We start from the raw sequence: 19,389 nt of genomic DNA on the forward strand, positions 1-19,389 counted from the left end.
AGGGTGTTGATTTAAATTTTCTCTTTACAGTTTATTACATATGAAACTATTCACATGTTTTTAATGTGGCTTTTTATGCTTGTTATGTGATAGGATACCAAGCTTTTAACATGTTTTGAATTCAAATTACCAGTTGCACATGTAGATTAACTCGTGCAGAGGCAGATCTGAAATTGTCCACCAGCATGCACCACAAAATTAAAGTCCCTTGGAGGAGTTTTAGGAATGCATGTGCTGTTAAATTAAGGGAAAAAACCTGTACAAATCATGGAATTGTCCCAAACAAAGTTACGCTTATGTTTTGCAGCATACTGTTCTCTTTCCTTCTCAGGTTATCTATTTATTAAGATTTATGAACTGCATTATTTGCTAAAAAGCCATCGAGACAGTGTGCAACCTTTTAGTATGTAGAAAATAATGGATTTAGGTGCTTGCGGGGAGGGTTAAGGCCAATTCAATAACTCACTCTGGCTGTCCTTGCACTATCCCCACATGAGTGATTGCATCATAAATCAGAATTACAAGCACAGTTAGGCTGATGGCAGAGGAGATGCAAACTCACAGGTGCTGTGTAACTGTGTCCACAAATAGCATTTGAAACTGGTGGTGAGCTAGAGAAATCTCTGTATGCTTCAGGGAGCATCCAAACTGAATGACTCACTCAGCTCTTATTAGGCTATCCCGTGTATTTTAGTGCAAAACCTTGAAAGAGAGGTTGGTGTAGTGGTTAAGAGCACGAGATTGGGACTCAGGCAATCTGGGTTCTAGTTCCTGTTTAGTCATGAAGCCAACTGGGTAATTTTGGGCCAGTCACAGACTCTCAGCCCAACCTACTTGACAGTGTTTTGTTGTAGCAGTAAGATTGAGAGCAGCAGGAGGGTAATGATGTAAGCTGCCTTGAGTTCTTCAAAAAAGAAAAAGGCAGGATATAAATCTAATAAATAAATACATAGATAAGAATGCTTTTAGCATCATCTTGTTACACTTGCCTGGGAATGACCTCTTCTAAGTACACACTAACTCAGGCTCTGATAAAAATTCTACCACATATTAGTGGTGCCCATGGCTTTTAGGCTTGCACACTTTGTGACCCTGTCATGATGAATGCACAGGATTGCATGTATATCTTACTTTTCTCTTTTGCAAAGATCCTTGACATGACTAGATCAGGTGAAATATCACAGGTCTTATGTTCTTAACAGGATTTCTCACGTGAACCAAGAGCATGTGCATTAGTCTGAGTGTGAAAACATCCCAAGCAAAGGCAGGTTATATATTTTTTTCGCATATCTGTGAGTATCCAGGCCCTAGCTGTGCAATTTACACAGACCACATTACAGATATTTGCCGTAACAGAGTGCGACACTAATCCAGAGTGCTACCCTTAAGGTCTCAAGATATTTTGTCATGCAGGTTTAATACCAAATTCACTTTGAAGGGCATGTACACAAACCTCTTCTAAAAGCCTTGATTTAACTCCATGTGTGTCCTTCCTAACTGGCATGATGCTTATGAATGCTGTAGCCTGCCTACAAAATGTTTCATACTAAAACTGTGGCAGTTGTAACACAAGCAGTTAGCTTAAAGCTTTTTAAACATAGTTTGTTCTTTCAGATCTGCACAGGAAAAAAGGCTGTGATCAGGCAATATTCACCCCTCCTGTCAGAACTGGGCAGAGTCTTCAGTGCTACAATCAAACCTAGCTGACAGCAGCACAGGTTAATGGCATGATGCACCTGTTCTGTGTTAAACTTGTTTGTCATTTTGTGTCAGGGCGAGTGTAGCTTACATAATCTGCTGAGAGTTAATGAGAGAGAGGGAGACGGGTCTTCAAAGGCCCATTCAGCCATGAAGCTCATTAGTTGATCTAGGTGAATCTAAGCACTTAAAAGACTTGAGGCCCAGGCCCATGTGAATTAACATGTGCAGATTTTATGGAGATTTTAGCTCTATAAAATATGTGCATACTAATTCATATATATGAATATATTCCTTATATGTAATTCATATATATGGAAATTTAGAGATCATTACTAGGTTTTCTTTCCATTTCACAAGAAATATCGCCAGCCAATTCATTTCACTTGGCAGAAGTCAAGCCATGGTGGCTTCTTTTCCCCGCTGACTGTGGGAGACCAGCCAATTTCTCTAAGCCCGGTGGGGAGTTGTTATGTTGAAATAGATAAGCCCTTCCCATGTTGGCCTAGGCTTGTGGAAGGCTGGGACTGAAATAGGAAAATAATTCATTCTTATCTTTGCATCCTTAAAAAAAAGCTGATTATGGCAGTTGGCCCTGAAAACACTGCTGGTTGGAGACATAACTGTGAGCAACTTGCACTGTTTCTGGCTTAGTGCTTTAGAAACAAACCTTACCTATGAAAAAAGGGAGACTCTAATGGCTCTTCCACTGGGTCAGTCATGCCATGCTGGCCTCACTTTCATCTACTTCTGACTCTGTGGCCTCTCAGCTCACTAAAAGCTTGAGGGCTGCTCCTTGAGGTGCAAGGGGACACTTAAAAGAAGGTTCTAATAAAAGAAATACTTGAGGATCAAAATGAATTATACCATGGAACAGGAAATGAATGGCATATACACACGTGAGGAACATTTCATACACATTTTATTTTTCCACAGTGGAAGAAAATGTGCTCAGTTGATCAAATGAAAACATAATGGATTGAGAAAAGATCTTTCATGCTGCCTGTTGTTTGTTATTAGCTGGGAGTTTTACACATTGAGAAGCGAGTAGGGGCTGAAGATAGCCAGCTCCTCAGTTGACTGTGGAAGCCATTTAAAAATTCCAGCTAACCAAATAAAAGGTGTAAAAGCAGTGATTGATAGATGTCCAATGTCCATACCAAATGTCCAATTCTTTTGGAATGTGTATGTAGTGAAGTTTTTTTACCATTGTGCAAGTGTGCAGTGGTGCATATTATCTCAATCCATTTGCAGCTTTCTAGTTGGATGTGCCATATTTTCCTGTTGGGTCTCCTGCCAGCTGCAAAATGGGCAAGGTAGTTGCACTGTTTTATGAGCTAGTATGTGTAACTGGCAGTAAAAAGCGACTCAGTGGCTGCTGTGCTGCTCTTCCCAGAAGCGGTATAATGGCCTTTGCTAGCTAAACCGTTAATCTGAAACAGAAAAGATAAAACAGCTAGTTAGAAAAGAAAGAATTGAGAAGGTGCAAATTACCAAAACAGTGTGCGTGTTCTCGGGTATGGTCTCAGCATACTTTGCTACACAGCAGAGTATTTAACTTCTGTATCGTTCACCTTGCCAATTCAGATGAGAAGGAAATTTTCTTGTTCATTTCTAGGTCTCCTATCGAGACATGGACTTACCTTTGCCCTTTTGCAAAAGGCCTCTTGGGCAGCCTTCTTGTTCTCAGGTTTGCCACACCATGCAGCTAATGCTGAAGCTTGCAGGGCCCGTCCATATGAGAAAGTCAGCTTCCAAGGTTTAGGCAGAGGGCATAGGTTGATGGCATTGAGGTTGATGGAAGCCTCCTCTTCACTTTGGCCCCCAGAAAGGAAGCAGATTCCTGCAATTTGAATCAGAACACCAGAGGCAGAAGGTTAAAGACCAACATGTCAAAGTAAAGTGAGAAGGGAGGAGATAGAGCTGGATTACGCATGATGCTGTATGACATAATGTGTGACTTAGTCCAGCTAGGTATATACAGTGCTGGCAGTTGTGCCTTGTATATGCTGATGGTAGGAACAAGTGATTATTTGCCGTATTATTTTCAAGACATGAACCATCTCAACTCAGTTTACATATTTGGCAGTGTTAAATTAAAAAACCTCCAACCAACTAAAACAGCAACATAAACATTCCATTTCAAAACAGGTCAGAAGTAAAAATATTAGCAAGTTTTAAAATTACAGCTTATAAAATATAGATCAGAATCAGTCATAACAAATAAAAATGGTCTGAAACATCCAGGTCTTTAAGGCCCATTTAAAAGTAATTATAAAGGGAGACAGGTATACCAAAAGACATTTCATAAAGTTGGGGCCAACACAGAAAAGGCCATGGCTCTTCAGTCCAGCAACCTGACTGAACTTAGTGGTGGCCCCTTGAGTCAGAACATTGCAGCTGATCTTAGGGTCCTGGAAGGGTTAATTTAGGTTCAGGCAGTCCTTCAGACAGCCTGCTCCCAAGCTCTTTAGGGCTATAAAGCTGATCATCTACACATAAAGCAAGTTTAGAAATGCACTGGCACCCAGTCAAAATGGTTCAAAATTGGTTTAATATGCTGTGGTTGCTGAACACATCAGGTTGTACCAGCTGATGGTTCTGCACAGTCCATTGTAATCTGGAGCATTATTTTTTTCAGGGGTGGCTCTCACCAATTACTGACTAGCCGCAAGCACTGTGGCATGAGACATTTCAAATATAGTGGCCATGCACTTATACCTCTTGTCTAGCGTGATCAGACTGCCAAGATACATCCTTCATTAAATTTCTTTAAACTAAATAAAATAGAATCATGAAATGTGGATGCAGAACTGTAAATGCAAAAGAGGTTCAAGGTGCTGCATAAGCATGGTGCCCATCACACACTGTAGACTACATTTCCCAGCATTCCTGATTATTGGCTCTGCTGAATGGAGCAGACAGGAATTTAAGTCCAAAACACTGGCAGGGCACCAGCTGGAGGAAGGCTGCTAGACAGCAATGGCTGAAGAATTACCAGGAACAGAGGCAGGGACCGTGCGACGGAGGGCTGTAACGGTTGCCATGGCCACCTCCTCAGCAGTGTACTTCTTGGTGCAAGCATGCCCGGCAGTCACCATGTTGGGCTTCAACAGTGTTCCCTCCAGGTAGACATGGTGATCATTCAGGGCCTTGTAAACAGCAGCCAACACCTGGAAAACATTCAGACAGCTTCTAGTAGCATGAGCTTTATCATCACCACCAGCCTTGGGAAGACTGCTGAGCTGAAAGGCAACCTTGACTTTTTAAATAATAATAATGAATTAACTAGACGGAGTAAAGCAGATACAGTGCAATCCTAGGTGTAGTCATTCAAAAGTAAATCCTGCTTTATTCAGTGGGAATTGCTCCAGGTGAGTGCACACAGAGGTGCGTCTTACCTGGACTGCCTTCCTTATTTAGAGTCTTCACATCTTTCATGAGTCCAGGGCTATGTGATATGGCCTAGGCCCTAACATCAATTACAGACGCACAATTCACAGTGGAGGCAAGAAGAAAATGCTCTCTCGCAGAGACTCCTCTGGCTCCCACAGCGGAGGCCTTTAACAGCCTGCCAAGGCTGTTATTGTGGAGGAGAAGGCAATGAAAGGCTCCACATCATGATGGATGCATTGCTTCCAGCATCAGAAATTGCAGGCTGCTCTGGGTCAGTTGCTGGGAATATGAGCAGGAGAACACTAAGGCACTCATGTCTTTCTGTGGGCTTCCCAGAGGCATCTGGTTCAGCCGTCTGCCAACAAGATACTGGGCTGGATATGCCTCTGGTCTGACCCGGCAGGGCCTTTCTTATGCTCTTCTTCTACCAGGCCTTTGAGCCAATTTGACTGCTATTGGCCTAGTGTCTTTGACAAATCTGAAGTTTGGGGCGGGGGTTGCCACTGTTGTATTTTAATTACTAATTACAGTGTTATCTGTTGCCTGCCTTTGGGGAGAAAGGCAACCTGTACACTTCAGAGATACAGAGAAAAATACACATTTACCACTTTTACTGCAAGAAATGCTTCCTCCAGAGCCTCTTCATTATGACTGCTTTATGCTACAGGTTCCTGAAAAGTGACTAGGCCATTGCTTTCCTTGGATTCACTTCTTGGACATTAATAAGTCTTGCACTGAAAATGCCGGGTGCTTTGTCCATTTAAAAAAGCCCTTCCTAAAACTCAGCCAGCAGAATGCGTTCCCAGCCCGAAAGCCAGCAGTTCTACATGCTATTTACACTGCAAGGAAGGACAATGATTGAAATTGCTTTGAGAAGTGGAGGTGCAGGCCAATGCACTTTCAAAATAAATGATGCAGCCATCATGAACTTAAACTTCATGTGCTTTCACTTTCTTCCTTTTGGACAACTTGGGACAGAGTTTTGGAAAAGCTCCTCGACATTTAGAATACATTTTTGACAATGAGCTTATCTGCATTGTGATGGAAGAACATGACACCTTACTTTCTCGGTCACATACTGGCACCGCTGGAGGTCATGGTCTCCATCTGGGAGGATTTCAGGTTCCACAATGGGGACTAATCCATGCTGAAAATGAAAAGGGAGAAAAGAAGCATAGTGTTTGCTAGCAGACCCTGCCCTCTCATCACACCCCAGTCAAGCTCTCAGAAACACCCTGGAACCAGTTTATACCTGTTGGCAGATACTGGCATACCGTGCCAACGTGTTGGCATTCTCTTGGATGGCAAGAGGAGAAGGAGTTGTATCTGTGATTTTCAGCACGGCACGCCACTTGCCGAAATCAGCCCCATCTTTCTTATACTGGGCACAGCGTTCACCAAGTCCATCCAGTCCTTTAAGGCAAGGATAGAGGAAAAGGTAGCTTAAGACATTCAAGACACATTGCAATCCAATGTGAGATGAAATTTAAAATAGTTCTGAAGGATCTTTAGACATTTTGCTGCCTTATAGAAATGTTTCCACTCTACACCCATATTGGTCTACAGTCACTTTCCTTGCTACTCTAGGTTCTTTGCTTTTCTCCTTGATTGTGCTTCCATGAACTTTATTTTCCTCAGCCCTTCAGATTTTAGGACTAAAAGTCACTTGCCTCCAACATCCCATTTCCTCCAGTCTTTTCTCTCGTGCTTTCATGAACTTCAAACTCACAGCCTAGAAAACTTCCACAACAGCTATGCTGACTGGCATCATTCTAAGATTGACCCTTTCTTTTCAGTAGTTAAAACACCAATGAACGTCATGCAGTGCCCACCAATAGCTTACCTTGGGTGGTGGTTTCTCCATTTGTTCCTGCCAATGGGGCCGTGCCTTTATCCAACTGTGGATATGAATACAAGTGTTAGCTAAAGGCTACGGAAAGGACCATATTGGGAAGTACACAGTCACTGCATATAAACTGGATTGGGTGAAATGGACTGCGCTGGTACATGTCTAATTTGTGTGATCAAATTTGCGACACATCTACATCCTGCAACTGAACCAAATGGTTCATAAGGCGACCGCACAAAGTCTTTCTATTCCAAAGTTTTAATGTGGCTACATTGCATTTGCAGTGGGAAGTTGAAACAGAGGATGGTCCTTTTGTGCCACCCTTCAAAAGACATTGTACAGTTCATCTGTCTTTTTCTCAACCATGTTTTTTGTGATAAAAAGATGGACGAAATGGGGAAGCACAGGAAGGTTACAGATGAAAGATTTTGTCTTCGGGACCCTGCTGTAAAATGCTATAGATGAGACAGAGAGATTGCACCATAATAGCCTCATGTGGAAGCACCCATAAGCAGGACATTTGTGCTTTCCTACTGCTAATTCTGGAAGAAGATCTTGAAGACAGTTCACCTTGATTCCAACCACTATGCCCTTGTCCTTGATGACTGCTGGAAAGAGCTTTCCAGTGTTGTCCTTCTGATAGAGTGTTTCATGGAAGAAAATAACTCCTCCAATATTCTGATTGATGGAGGTATCAGATGAGAAGAGGATATCACGGAAGGCACGGCGATTTTCTTCAGTGTTCTCCACCTTGATGCGCTGCAGCCTGTTACCCATAGTACCTATGAAAAGCCATCAAAAGTCAGAGACTTTTGCCACCCAATTTGGAACAACTTTTCCTGACCTCCCTCCTGCCCCCACCACACATACACTTAGATTTAATGAGTTCAGGGCATATATTCCAGCATCAAATTTATTATTTCTTCCATTCTAGCAACTGAGGTACATATTCAGAATTACCGTGTGGTACATTCCTTCCTGGGCTGTACCACTTCAGACTGCAATTTTAGGAATTCATGCTTAAATGCCTCTTCATGTTAAGGAGGGGGGGATCCTCCCAGTCTACAGAAAACTGAATGACCTTCTCCCAGTATGATTGTCTTTCATGTGTAGATCGTCTTTGATGCAGAGCATTTGAATTTGTCCTCCCTTGCCCGCAGTCCAAAGCTGTACAGTCCAGGAAGGGCTGTGCTATGTGATTTGAGCCTCACCTCTGCATTTCCTCCTTTGGCTGTTGATAGCAATTCTGAACATGGGCCTCATTCCTACTGTGAATGCAGAGCTCCATGATTACATTTTGAAATAAAAGGTTTTTCTTTAACCTTCCGCCCATCATCTCAAAGAGAAGACGAGGGGTGGGCAGGTGGAAGAGACATTGAGAAGGGACAGTAACATGTGAATGATTATACTCACCCACAGACTCATCTGCAGCCAGAATTCCTTTGCCTGGAGCCACGATCCTCTGAGCAATTTCAGAGAGGGCTTTCTTCTGCTCTGGAGAGAGTGCTGGAAACTGGTGGGTCATGATGGCTGAAAGCAAAGTCACAGTTCATTAGCTTGAAAAATTCAGCCTGGTTTTTCACCCACCTGAAGTTTTCTTGTTGTATTCTCACTACCACGAAAAAGATTAAAAATAGAATTTAAAAACAGTAATTAGTTTACAATAGTAGTGTGTGTGTGTGTGTGTGTGTGTGTGTGTGTGCATGCGTTCACACACGTGTGTGTTTCATGGAACCAATTTTAGAAAACTAATATGGGTTTAAAAAATCTTCACCTAGCCAAAATATAAAATGCTGTGTTAGTCAAACACCATATACACCTAGGCAGGATGACTTTCAGTCTTGAGCACCAACTTGCTGCTTCCACATTATTTTTAGCATCCCCATGATCCACCAGCACATTCCAGATTTGTAAAGCAACCGTGCGTAGGAAAGGTTATTTCTCAAGACTTAACCAATTTGCAATTATCAGTGTGCATAGTTGCTTAACTTAAGTAGTGCCTCATGGGATTGGACCAAAGTCCATCTAATCTACCATTTTTTGAAAGAATGCCACCAACCAGGAAGCATTTATGTTCTCCAGAAATGGGTGAAATGTTTGGGCAGTAGCTAATAGTTCATGGTCTATCTTCCATCCATCCTCAATAGAGTATGTGGACATTAAAGACTTTAAAAAACCTTAAGAGAACCATTATAAGGTGATTTCATTCTTTCATGGCACTCAGCCTAACTTATTCTTTGCACAGTAGAGAAATATAATCAGAAAAATACAAGATAAAATGACCACTAGTATTTTCTTATGTTGCAGCCTTGATTTGCTAGAGACTGGCGTGCAGATTTTTCAGCCATTCCTGCTTTGTAGACACATGGTTGGAGTGGTAGTTGTGGCTGCTGGTTTCAGCATCTTATAAACATGGAGGACAGAAAGAACTTGCTGTTGAGACAGTGCAAAGGAGACTTTTGCTAATTCCAGTTGACTGAGCCTGTGCACCATGGCTTGAAAAACTGGAATTAGAGGCATTGACCCCCATGTGGGTATTTCTTTTAGTCCTCTTTTCTAGAGGCCTCCGCAGCTACATCATGTGCTTCTGGTTCCTGTCTGTATGACACATGCAGCATCAATTGCTCTTTTGAAGATGGAAAGTAAAGCTGTGATAGGATAAACCACTGCCAAATCAAATTTGTGAGGTAAAATGCTACCAGTTGAGCCTAAAGTAAGAGTCAGGATCATGCACTCAAATAGCAGAACTTCTGTAGAGACAGATTTGTCTCTAGGCCAGGAGTGCAAAGGCCAGCAATCCAATCTGGTCCATGTGGGATCTCACACTAGCCTCCCAGGGTTCTCCAGTGGCTACTACCTCTTCCCTTGGTCAAGTACTTTCCCCAAACATAGATTGTTCAGTGGTTTCTCAGCTTTTGTGCATTTTCTGCTTAGTCTTAAAATGTAGAAATGCCCCTCCTAAGGCTTAGTTACTAGCAGTAAGAACTTTAAAAATGCTAGTATTTTGGCCCCTGCATCTTACGTCTTCAGCTCCACCAACTACTAGAATCTAGCCCCCAAGAAAAAATGGAATGTAGCCTTCAGATTGAACAAAATTTGATACTCCTGCTGAGGACTATGGAAGCAACAGCACAGTACAGAAGCAAGCAAAAGGACTGGTCAGAATGCAAGGGGCTTCCTGTGATATTGCCAATGTCTTACACAAACCAAGTTCTGCCCTCAGGAGACAGTACATCTCCTCCTGCATGTGGATGGCCAGAAGCGAAATGGTACCGCAGCCCCTGTACCACCGTCCTTCACTGAAAACTGGCCACCATGGAAGCTGCTTTCCCTTAAAAAAACAGAAAAGCAGAGAAAAGACAGACAAAGCTGCAGGTAGCAGGTCATCTGGCCCTCATCGCATAGGCAGAATGACCACTTAAAAGTGGACCAAAGTGCCAAGAGGTGCGCTTTTCCTTGCAGGCTCAGCAAATCTCTCTTCCACTATAGATCGGGACATTCGTTCCTAAGTAACGATCTGTTTTCCCACAGAGCATACTGTCTGCCCCAGCACTAACAAACCTCTGTGCTAACAACCTCCCACCCCTTGCCTGGCTTGCTTTCCCAGTGTTTGCTAATGCATTTCTGTGCATAGCTTTTAACTCTTTCCAGGGTATTCACATACACCTAGAAACTTTTCAGGCTTGTAGGAAGCAGGTTGAGTTCTGTGTATTGCTTGCAGGCAACTAGACACACAATTTGCTAATCATTAATGCCTGATTAGCAATTCCTTGTCCTCTGGATTTTCAGGTTCTGGCCAAGATGACAGCTTACATTTGCATTATGCAGTAAGCTAGTGCTCCACAATTGCCCATCAGATGATTGCTGTGCTTTCCTTGAGTTTTTGGGATGGCCACCACTTTTTCTAGAATAATAGTACGTTGACTGATGAATTGCTGGGACTTGAAGTGTGCACAAACCTAGCAAGGCCTACTTGCTGCCCAATAAGAGTCCCTTCCTCTTCATGTTACCCACGCAGTTTGACTGTACTGGAATGCAGAGGCAGTTCAGTTTAAAATTACAGTGTTCAAAATGGTTCATTTTGAAGAGGGTCTTTTGCATTTTCTTCTCATTTTTATCAGTTTCTCATATATACTCTTGGGCTCTGAACTGGTGGTGATTAACTAGGGACCTTCATGTGGTCATGATGAATTTCAATGAAAACATCACCTAAGTGTGCAGTGTTCTTCAAAAATGTCAAGGTCAAGGATTGGAGATAAGATGTGCTGTGTCATTTTTCTCAGAAGTAAGCCAGGTTTTACTGGGAAAGATTTCCAAGAAACACAGAGATTGCTCAAGAAGGACAGGAGTGAAGTAACAGGCTGAAACCAGATAGGTTTTGTAAAGCAGTGGGTGGGAAGCAGAGGCCCAAATCAGCATACCCGAAAGGAGTAATTCAAAGTTAAAGGTCCACTGAAGCCTGAAATCATTTCAGTATATAAAAATAATAGGAATCAACTGGGGTACAGCATTCTTGTCTGGAAGCAACCTAGGACCATGGTCATTAAATAAGTGGTTTGATCCCAAGAAAAAGCTTGTTCAAAAAGAATATCCAAATTGTGGGTCATTTCTTGAGTCCCAGGTTCTACATCTGCAAAGGATGTAGTCTTTGAGGAAGGATGCAGTCTTTGCAGATTCTCACCCTAACAGTACAGTGCCTCTCTGCATCAGAACTTAAGTTCCCAAATGGCAACCTAACTGGTAATTAGCACTGACCATTCTTACATGTTTTCAGGTTACTCCAGCTTATTCTTAATGCGCAGTCTTCAGAGAGAGGTTGTTTCTGAACATGGAGGCTGCATTTCACAGACTAACAAAAGGGCAGGGCGGTCCAAAGTTTTCCTCTCCTCCTTGAAAACATCAACACTCAAAGTAGCTTGCTGGCATCTCCGCTCACTTGGCATTAACACCAATGTTTTTCGAAAAACAGGTTTTAGCCGTTCATTTCAAAGTATTTGGTGGTGCTTTAACCATTACAAGTGGCGGTACAGTTAGTTTATTTCTTTACTCTGAATTTAGTGGTCTTATGGAGAGCTTTCTCCAATCGTTAGCATGATTAGGCAGAAAATAAGGTCTGCGGCTCCCAGCATGTCTCAGCCAGCTGTGATGGTAGGACTTTTTCACTTGTCTGAACATGCATAGGATTGCACCCTTCATTATTCGTCTTCCAAATGTTACTGTCCCTGCCCCCAGAGCCATTTGGGAAATGAGCAGCTGCTTAGGAACACGTCTAAAATAAATAATATTTTCCTAGCATGAGCACTTCAAAACTAGAAAAGCCTTTGCAGTTCTACTGAACTCTTCCAGAATGTAGAGTGGTTGGTGACATTTTAAGCAAACAAGGCTGTTTACCTAATTCAGTCTCTGGCGAAGGTACCACAGGACATTGACACGGATTGTCAATAGTACTGGAATGTAGCCCTCTTTCTCTTTGCTTAGGGCAGCGGAGCAGCAGCAGCAGCAGCAGCAACAAAAGTGAGACAGAATGAAATCGCCTCTGGTATCAGTGCAAAGGTTGTCTTCTGTTAATATTGCAACAGGCTGTGGACCAAAGTGCAGAAGTTTGGGGGGAAAAGAGAGGAAAGCAGGGCAGTTTCAAAATGATTGGCATGGTGTTGCTTTTAGGTCATCTTAAAATGTGGTGTGTGATGGAGGGGCGCAGTTTGTGTATTTTTTAAAAAATGAGACATTTTTCTGCTCTTCCCCATGCCCTGTTTTTTTAATTGCTCAGTCTAATAAAGAGTTCTGAAGAACGCAAAAGTTTGCATAATCTTTTATTGCATCTTGGTTGGCCCTTATAGAGTGCACAGCTCTTCTGCCTAGGAGTGCATGTGATGCTGACTTGAGGGTCACACAGCTACTCTACCAGTCCCCATAGAAACAGCTCTTTCTGTTAAGCAGCGGTGGCAAAAGAGCAACCTATATGAGGATTGTTGAGAATCATCTCATCCCCTGCAATCCTCATGCAGGAGGCTTCCACTTCTCCCTGAGGTCTTCCTAAGGTTGCTCTTTCCTCACTATATGAACAGTCTGCATCACTGGTAGCGACAATGTGATTGGTGGGAAATTGGCAAGGTGACAAGATTTGGGAGGCAGTGGGGGTGGATAGTCCGGAAGCACAAATAGAATAAAGCTAATGCCCAGCCGAGTGGGTTTTGTGGTGATAGTATGGGTGAAGGTGTGATATTAACTGCTGATTCTGCATGCAGAGCCACTATGGATTCACAACACTACTGATTGCAAAGAGGTTTTAAATGTTATAGTGTTAACCTTTTTATTTAATGGCTATTTTAAAAATTAAAATATCGTTAACAGTTGCTTTTTTGTTTTTTGTTTTATATGATCTTATTGAATTTGTTATTGTTTTATTGTTTTTAATTCTGTGGTTGTAAACAGTCCCAAGATGTCGAGGCATGTGGTGACAAGATATAAAAGTTTTAAATAAATAAAATAAAAAATATCTAGCCCACTAGGAGGAGGGCCTTTTCTGCAGCTGTTCCCCATATTTGGAATGCTTTCCCCAGGGAGATTCGCCTGGCACCTTCATTACTTTCTTTTGGACACCAGACAAAGACCTTCCCTTTTAAAAATATTTTAATAACTAATACCATAAGACCTTTGTTTTGTATTTTTTGCTTCTATTGTTATTTTATTTTTAATGTGTCATTGGTTTTTGTTATGTTTTATTGTGTCTTTATCTTGTAATTGTGAGCCACCCAGAGGTGCTGTGGCACACTTGGGCGGCATACAAATGTTTAAGTAAATAAATAGGCTATGGTTTTATGATATATTGTTGCCTGTTTTTCTGTAAGCCACCCAGAGTGCCCTCTGGCTATGTAATGGGGTGACATACAAATGGGGTGACATAAAATGCAATAAATAAATAGTATAAATAGTGGGAATCTGGAAGTAATGTGCATCAAATGAGGTTAGTGTGAGCCTGAACATTAGAGCTGGGCCTTTTCAGCCCCAAATCCAAGTTCCATTTCACAGATTTATCAAGGGGGCTATTCCAGTGGTGGGTGGGGCCAAAGTCAAAAGAGGAGGGGCCAAAATGCTGGCTCAGTTTCTCATTAAGCTCTTTTTATTAGTAACTAAGCCTTCCCCAATCTTTTAGAATTGAGGGGCGGCCGGGGGCAGGGGGGGAGAATATGCACAAGTTAGGAAACCACCAAAGTTTTGGCGGTTGGGTGAAAGGGTTTGGTTGAGACCCCAGGAGCACCAGATCTGGCCCCTGAGCTTGAGGTTCTGCTGCGGGAGTTGAATATAATGAGGACAGAAATCAATACCATGCGATACCTTAATGTCGCTTATTGCAAGGCACTCCTCACATCTGAAAGGAGAGCTGTCTTCCAGATTCCTCCATTTCAACTCAGGCAAGAAACAACATGAGGCTGGTCAGCTGATTATCAGTTCTCTTAAATGAACTAATAAAATGCTACTCATAATAAAGACCTGAAGCCATGAACTTTAAAAAAAAACTTCAGATGGCTTTATTGTAATAATAATAATAATAATAATAATAATAATAATAATTCTGTGCTCCTGAAGAAAAACTGTTTGCCTACTAAGCACGCTAGCTTAAGCCTTCTTCTATGGGGACCCAGGACCTTTCTTGCACTAAGGAAAATCAAGTTTTGTTACTGACTGAATACTCCAAATGGAGCTGTAGCCACGTACAACATACAGCAGTGTGTGTGTGTGCACATGCTGAATTAGTATTGGACTGCCTTGTGGGGAAATGCCCTGAATGAGGATGGGGTGGGGCAGGGGAGAATGGTTGAGAGGCTGCTTTGAGGGAAAGGGGGTGTATTTGGATGGATAGGGATTAATGGGTTGTGCCTACTGGAAGTGTGCAGTGCAAGTCAGCAGAACAGCCCCTTCCATGTGCCACTGGGTGATGACAGATTTCCCCTTGGTACAGCAGAAAGTGAAAGGCATGGTGGATCCCTGGCTTTGGAAGGACAAAAACACTGAAAATACCTTTGGCAGCTCATTAAAACAGGGAGGCTCCACATCCACAACTGAATTATAAGGGTAGAATAAAAGGAATTGATGCAGTTTGAAATGAGCGTTTTCATTATGGCATTAATATTACATTGCTCATGTGACTTTGCACTGTAGAAACCCTGCATCAAACAATTTGGAATGGGATTTTCAAAGGGCAAGCCGGGTAGAGGACCAGGGTTTTTTTTTTTTTTTGCCCAGCTTAGGAAAAAAAGCTGCATTATATGCGGCTGCTTCCACCATAGCCAAAGTGGTGTGCTCAAGTTCACCTAAAAGAAATGGGATGGCACCACATCCACCTATCCTGTGAGCACTGATGTCTTACAGATAAAATTCTTTGCACATACAAAACTGCCATAGTAGGGAGAGAGGGTTTATCCCAGCCTTCTTCCCAGTGTCCAAGTTGTACGCAGGCCTGCACGTGCATGTGTGCTTAAAGGTTCCCTCCTCTACCTGCAGTTTGAAGAGGTGCTTTTCTGGAGATCTTTTACTTTCTTTCCTGCCTTCCTTCTTTCTACCACTCACTCCCACATCCTTTGCTGTTTCTGTCCATTCCCAAGATGCCTTCAGAAAGGTTTCTAAAATCATGTTCAGACTGAAAGCACAGGCATCATTTCAGATTTCAGTGAGGGAGGGAAAGTCTTCGGCAGCTGCTGCAGTTCCTGCTCTTGGATACATGCAGAATTAAATTGCAAAATAAATCCCAAAGCAGTGCATTTTAAGACCTTTTCTTTAATAAGTTTCCTTAAAGTGCTGCATATCACTAGCCTTATCTGCCAAGAAACAACTTAGCAACAGCATTTTTAAACCAGTTAGTTTTGCCTTAAGAGAAAGAGAGAAAATGGACTATGTATGGAAAGTGGTGAATTGTCACATGTGGTTTGAAGACACTCCCCCTCCACAGACATCCTTCCTAAATAGCACTCAACAATTATCCCTCAAAGTTCCACAGAGAAGGAAATCAGCCAGCTAGAATGCCATGCATGAAGAAGCACCACAGGAAAGGAACTTGTGAAATGTTTTTAAAGCCAGTTTGTACTGCAATAAGCAATTGCCATTCAGCCAAAGCTCTGTTTTAATAGCTGGGGAATGTGGCATACTTTAGAAACAAGCCTACTGAACAATTGTGGTAGGAGTGGCAGGATGTAATTTGCTAGGCCTACACAACTCAACAAACAGGGCCTGACAGCCAAGAATAGTGGTCCCTTTGGGCCCCAGTAAACCTCCCTTTAGGTAGCTCCCCTTCTACCTCCAAAACTTGCTACAACACATAGCTGGTGGCTTGTGCTGGGCTGGATGAGCCAGTGATTGTGTGGACCCAGCAGGATCTGAAAACTTTCTGTGTGGATCAACAGCACTAAATGGGATTGTTTTCATCTGGTAACATAAGCTGCTTTCCCAATAGTTTTTGTAACTCTTGACTCTAATAGAGCAGGGACAGATGGAATGTAGACTGGGAACTGCTGGTAATCAGATGATTTTCCATAGAAACCAAGATTGTCCAACTCCTATTCGTTTCACAGTAGCAACAACTAATTGACGGATCTCTCTTGCTGTTCTAAATTCTCTTGCTAAAAGGAAGAAAACTTGGAATAATCATGAGTGGATTTTTGTGCGGAAGGACTCTGCACTAGAAAACTCGCATTACCTTTTGAGGGGAAAGCAAGTCCACAGGACACATATCATCTCCCACTCTACAGCTGTCGTGGGGGGACTGTCGAGGACCCGTTATAGAAACATTCCACTCTCCATAGAGTAATAAAACTAAAGTCCTTTAATGTTGTCTACAAGATTTACAATACTATAGATAAGTTCTCTAATAGCAGTCCCTGCTAAGCAGATGTCAGCCCTATAATGGCTTTCCTTTCTGAGCCCACGAGGGATCATTCTCCCAAGTCACACCTTTCTTCCCTCTTACGCTGTCTAATTTGCAGTTGTTCAAATCTGCATAAAAAAGTCTGTTCTCGGCTTTTGAGAAATCTACGACACCTATTTCTGGCTCAGGGAGATCAGCCTGGGGGGGGGGGGGGGGGGGGCAGTTTGCCCTGCCTCCTTCCGAGTAGAACTTGCAGCTCCCTCTTTCTCATGACTCTCTGTCTCTGATAAAGGTCCAGGCGTTTGCTCAACGGGCTGGGGCTCAGGGAAAGATGCAGTAGCTGGTTCAGCCGTCCCTGCATTGGGTTGTGGGGTCGACTATTGGGCACTGGGTGCCAAGGGCAAGGTCTCCTCGCGAGTCACTGTTTCTGTCGGAGCTTCATGCACGACAACAGCCAATAGCAACCTGGGAGCAAATGATTTAAATCACAAGAAGAAGCACAGAGGGAAGGACCCTGGCCCCCGTCCAAACTGGACCTCTAAATAAGCTATGTGCAGATCTGGCAATGAATCTCCTTGGTGGCATCTAGTTTGACTTTACACAGGGAATCCAATATCACAGAAGCAGAAAAGTTCTGGACTGCTGTGCCACGTTGAAGGCAAACCGCTCTTGGCATGGCTGGGATGTACAGTGCTCCCCAGGATCATCAGCAATGGCGTGGCAGATTCTGCAACGCACCCTCAGTGTGTGTGCAAAGATGCCCCCTCCAGTCTGCCTACAGGAGCAGAACCCCTTCACTGCGCTTTGCAAGCAGTAAAGTCCCTCTTTACAAGCTCTGAAGATACTTGCCGACACTGGTGCAGGTAAATAATTATGGACCCCAGGCTGCAAACATGTGACTAGGCCCCCTCCTATTCCTAGACAGCCAGTGGTCAGGTATGATGGGAGTTGTAGTCAGCAATATCCGGAAGGCCACAGGATCCTTGCCTTGGCTGTAAGCTACAAAGAGACACCTCTATTTTTGTGCAAGCCTTGTGGGATAAGATGGGGTCTTTGCTGACAGAGGGTCCCTTCATTCCCTAACTATGAAGCACGTTGCTAGTACAAAGTCTACGTGTATTATCAAATAAATAAATAAATAAGGAAGGAAGGAGTGGCAGAATTCTTATCTTCATCAGAGATACTAGAATTCATCCTAAGGAAAAAAAGCCTCAGTACTTTTCTGGGCAACATTTGTGCTAACAGCAGGGAAAACTTGTTTAAATTAGTTGTCTGAACAGTCAGTATCAAGGCTGGATGATCTTTCAGAATTACTTTGAGAATTATTTGTTGAAAAACAGAAAACCCCTACTAGATTTCTTTCCCCCGACTTCTAGCAGCAAAAGGTGTGATATCAGCACAAATGTGTACATTTGGAAATCCCACTGATTTCAATGAGCTCAAAGGAAGCATTCATAGGATTACAGGCTGCTGGAGTTTTCTGCATTGAGAGAGAGGAGACAGAAACATACAAGCAGCCGCAAAGGATACACAGTTTTCTTACACACTCACACCCATGTATAGACACACACCCACTTCTTTTCTTCTTTACTCTTTTTGGCATGCACATTGATTCATAGCCACATACCGTTTGGGTAGATTGCCTCAGCCGCTACCGGATGCTCCTGTCGGTGAGGTGGCTGCAGTCAAACAGGTCAAATTCTGCAGTGCTGAAACATTTTATATGTTTGCGTGTAATGTTCCTGGTTAACTTCTTGTTCCTTCTTCCTGAGCTTCAAGCTGGTTGGAGAGGTGTCCATGCTCAGCAGCTGCGATTGGTTGCTGAAGTGTGGCAGTGCTGAGCCAGTAAGATATGCCTCCTTCCCCTCCCACTTCTCCTGCATGCCATGTCACACACAGCTTTCCTATGTACTGACATTTAATACATGTTAGAGTTCACAGGCAAAAAAAAAAAAAGGGGGGGGGGTTGCACCAATTCTGCACAGGCCTATTCAGGATTCAGTGGCCACTTACTGCCAGAGAAGTGCTCATAGCATCAAAGCATGAATATTGCAAGTTGCTGCCTGTCTACACACTTACATACTAGTCGTTACCAAACGCTGTGAGCATACAAAAATCTTTCATATTTAAACCTGAAGTCTTTTTACTAGGCATTGTGCCTGATGATGTTGATAAACAAGCGATGCATTTGATTCTACATGTAATTACTGTGGCAAGGATTGTATTTGCCCAACATTGGAGGAGTGAAGAACCACCCACTGATGAACTGATTTTAAAAAAGGTTCTGGACTGTGCTGAAATGGATAGACTGACTTTGTCTCTGAAGGAGAAAGAGGATACATACTTCTATCAAACTTGGAACTCTTTTTATTATTGGCTTGAGAAATGGGACTATGCGTAGATTTGAATATATCTACGGATTGCTATAAAAAAAAAATGGGCGGCTGACCCAGTAGGTCTGATGTCTCTGATGATTGATGTTTTTTAGATTCTTTTAGTTTGTAGAAAATAATAATAATAAAACTTAAAAAAAAAACCCCAAATGCTGTGGGAAGTAGCATTGCACCTGTCTGTAGGCTGTCAC

General features: G+C 42.7%; 1 protein-coding gene across 2 annotated transcripts; it reads right to left on the reverse strand.

Moving 5' to 3' along the window:
• Positions 1 to 2,603: 2,603 nt before the first annotated feature.
• Positions 2,604 to 18,532, reverse strand: ALDOB (aldolase, fructose-bisphosphate B). Of its 2 annotated transcripts, none has more exons than XM_044452473.1 (9): positions 18,433 to 18,532; positions 8,357 to 8,473; positions 7,514 to 7,725; positions 6,938 to 6,992; positions 6,347 to 6,507; positions 6,158 to 6,241; positions 4,697 to 4,871; positions 3,342 to 3,541; positions 2,604 to 3,131 (listed from the first exon to the last, which is right to left on the reverse strand). In XM_044452473.1, exons 2-9 carry the CDS (start codon positions 8,466 to 8,468, stop codon positions 3,036 to 3,038), a joined length of 1,095 nt encoding a protein of 364 aa, XP_044308408.1. In that variant the 5' UTR covers positions 8,469 to 8,473; positions 18,433 to 18,532; the 3' UTR covers positions 2,604 to 3,035. The 2 variants fall into 2 exon arrangements, with proteins under 2 accessions (XP_044308408.1, XP_044308409.1); XM_044452474.1 differs by lacking the exon at positions 18,433 to 18,532 and adding an exon at positions 14,282 to 14,390.
• Between the last annotated feature and the right edge of the window lie 857 nt (positions 18,533 to 19,389).

This window comes from Varanus komodoensis, unplaced genomic scaffold (assembly GCF_004798865.1).
Source record: "Varanus komodoensis strain SLA01 unplaced genomic scaffold, ASM479886v1 scaffold72, whole genome shotgun sequence".
In the NCBI taxonomy this organism is placed as follows: Eukaryota; Metazoa; Chordata; class Lepidosauria; order Squamata; family Varanidae; genus Varanus; species Varanus komodoensis.

Coding starts and splice junctions, on each gene's coding strand:
- ALDOB (XM_044452473.1), bottom strand. CDS start 8,468: ATGACCCACCAGTTTCCAGCACTCTCTCCAGAGCAGAAGAAAGCCCTC. Junction 6,508..6,937: donor TGGAGAAACCACCACCCAAG/GTAAGCTATTGG, acceptor CTTGCCTTAAAG/GACTGGATGGACTTGGTGAA. Junction 3,132..3,341: donor CCTTTTGCAAAAGGGCAAAG/GTAAGTCCATGT, acceptor TTTCTGTTTCAG/ATTAACGGTTTAGCTAGCAA.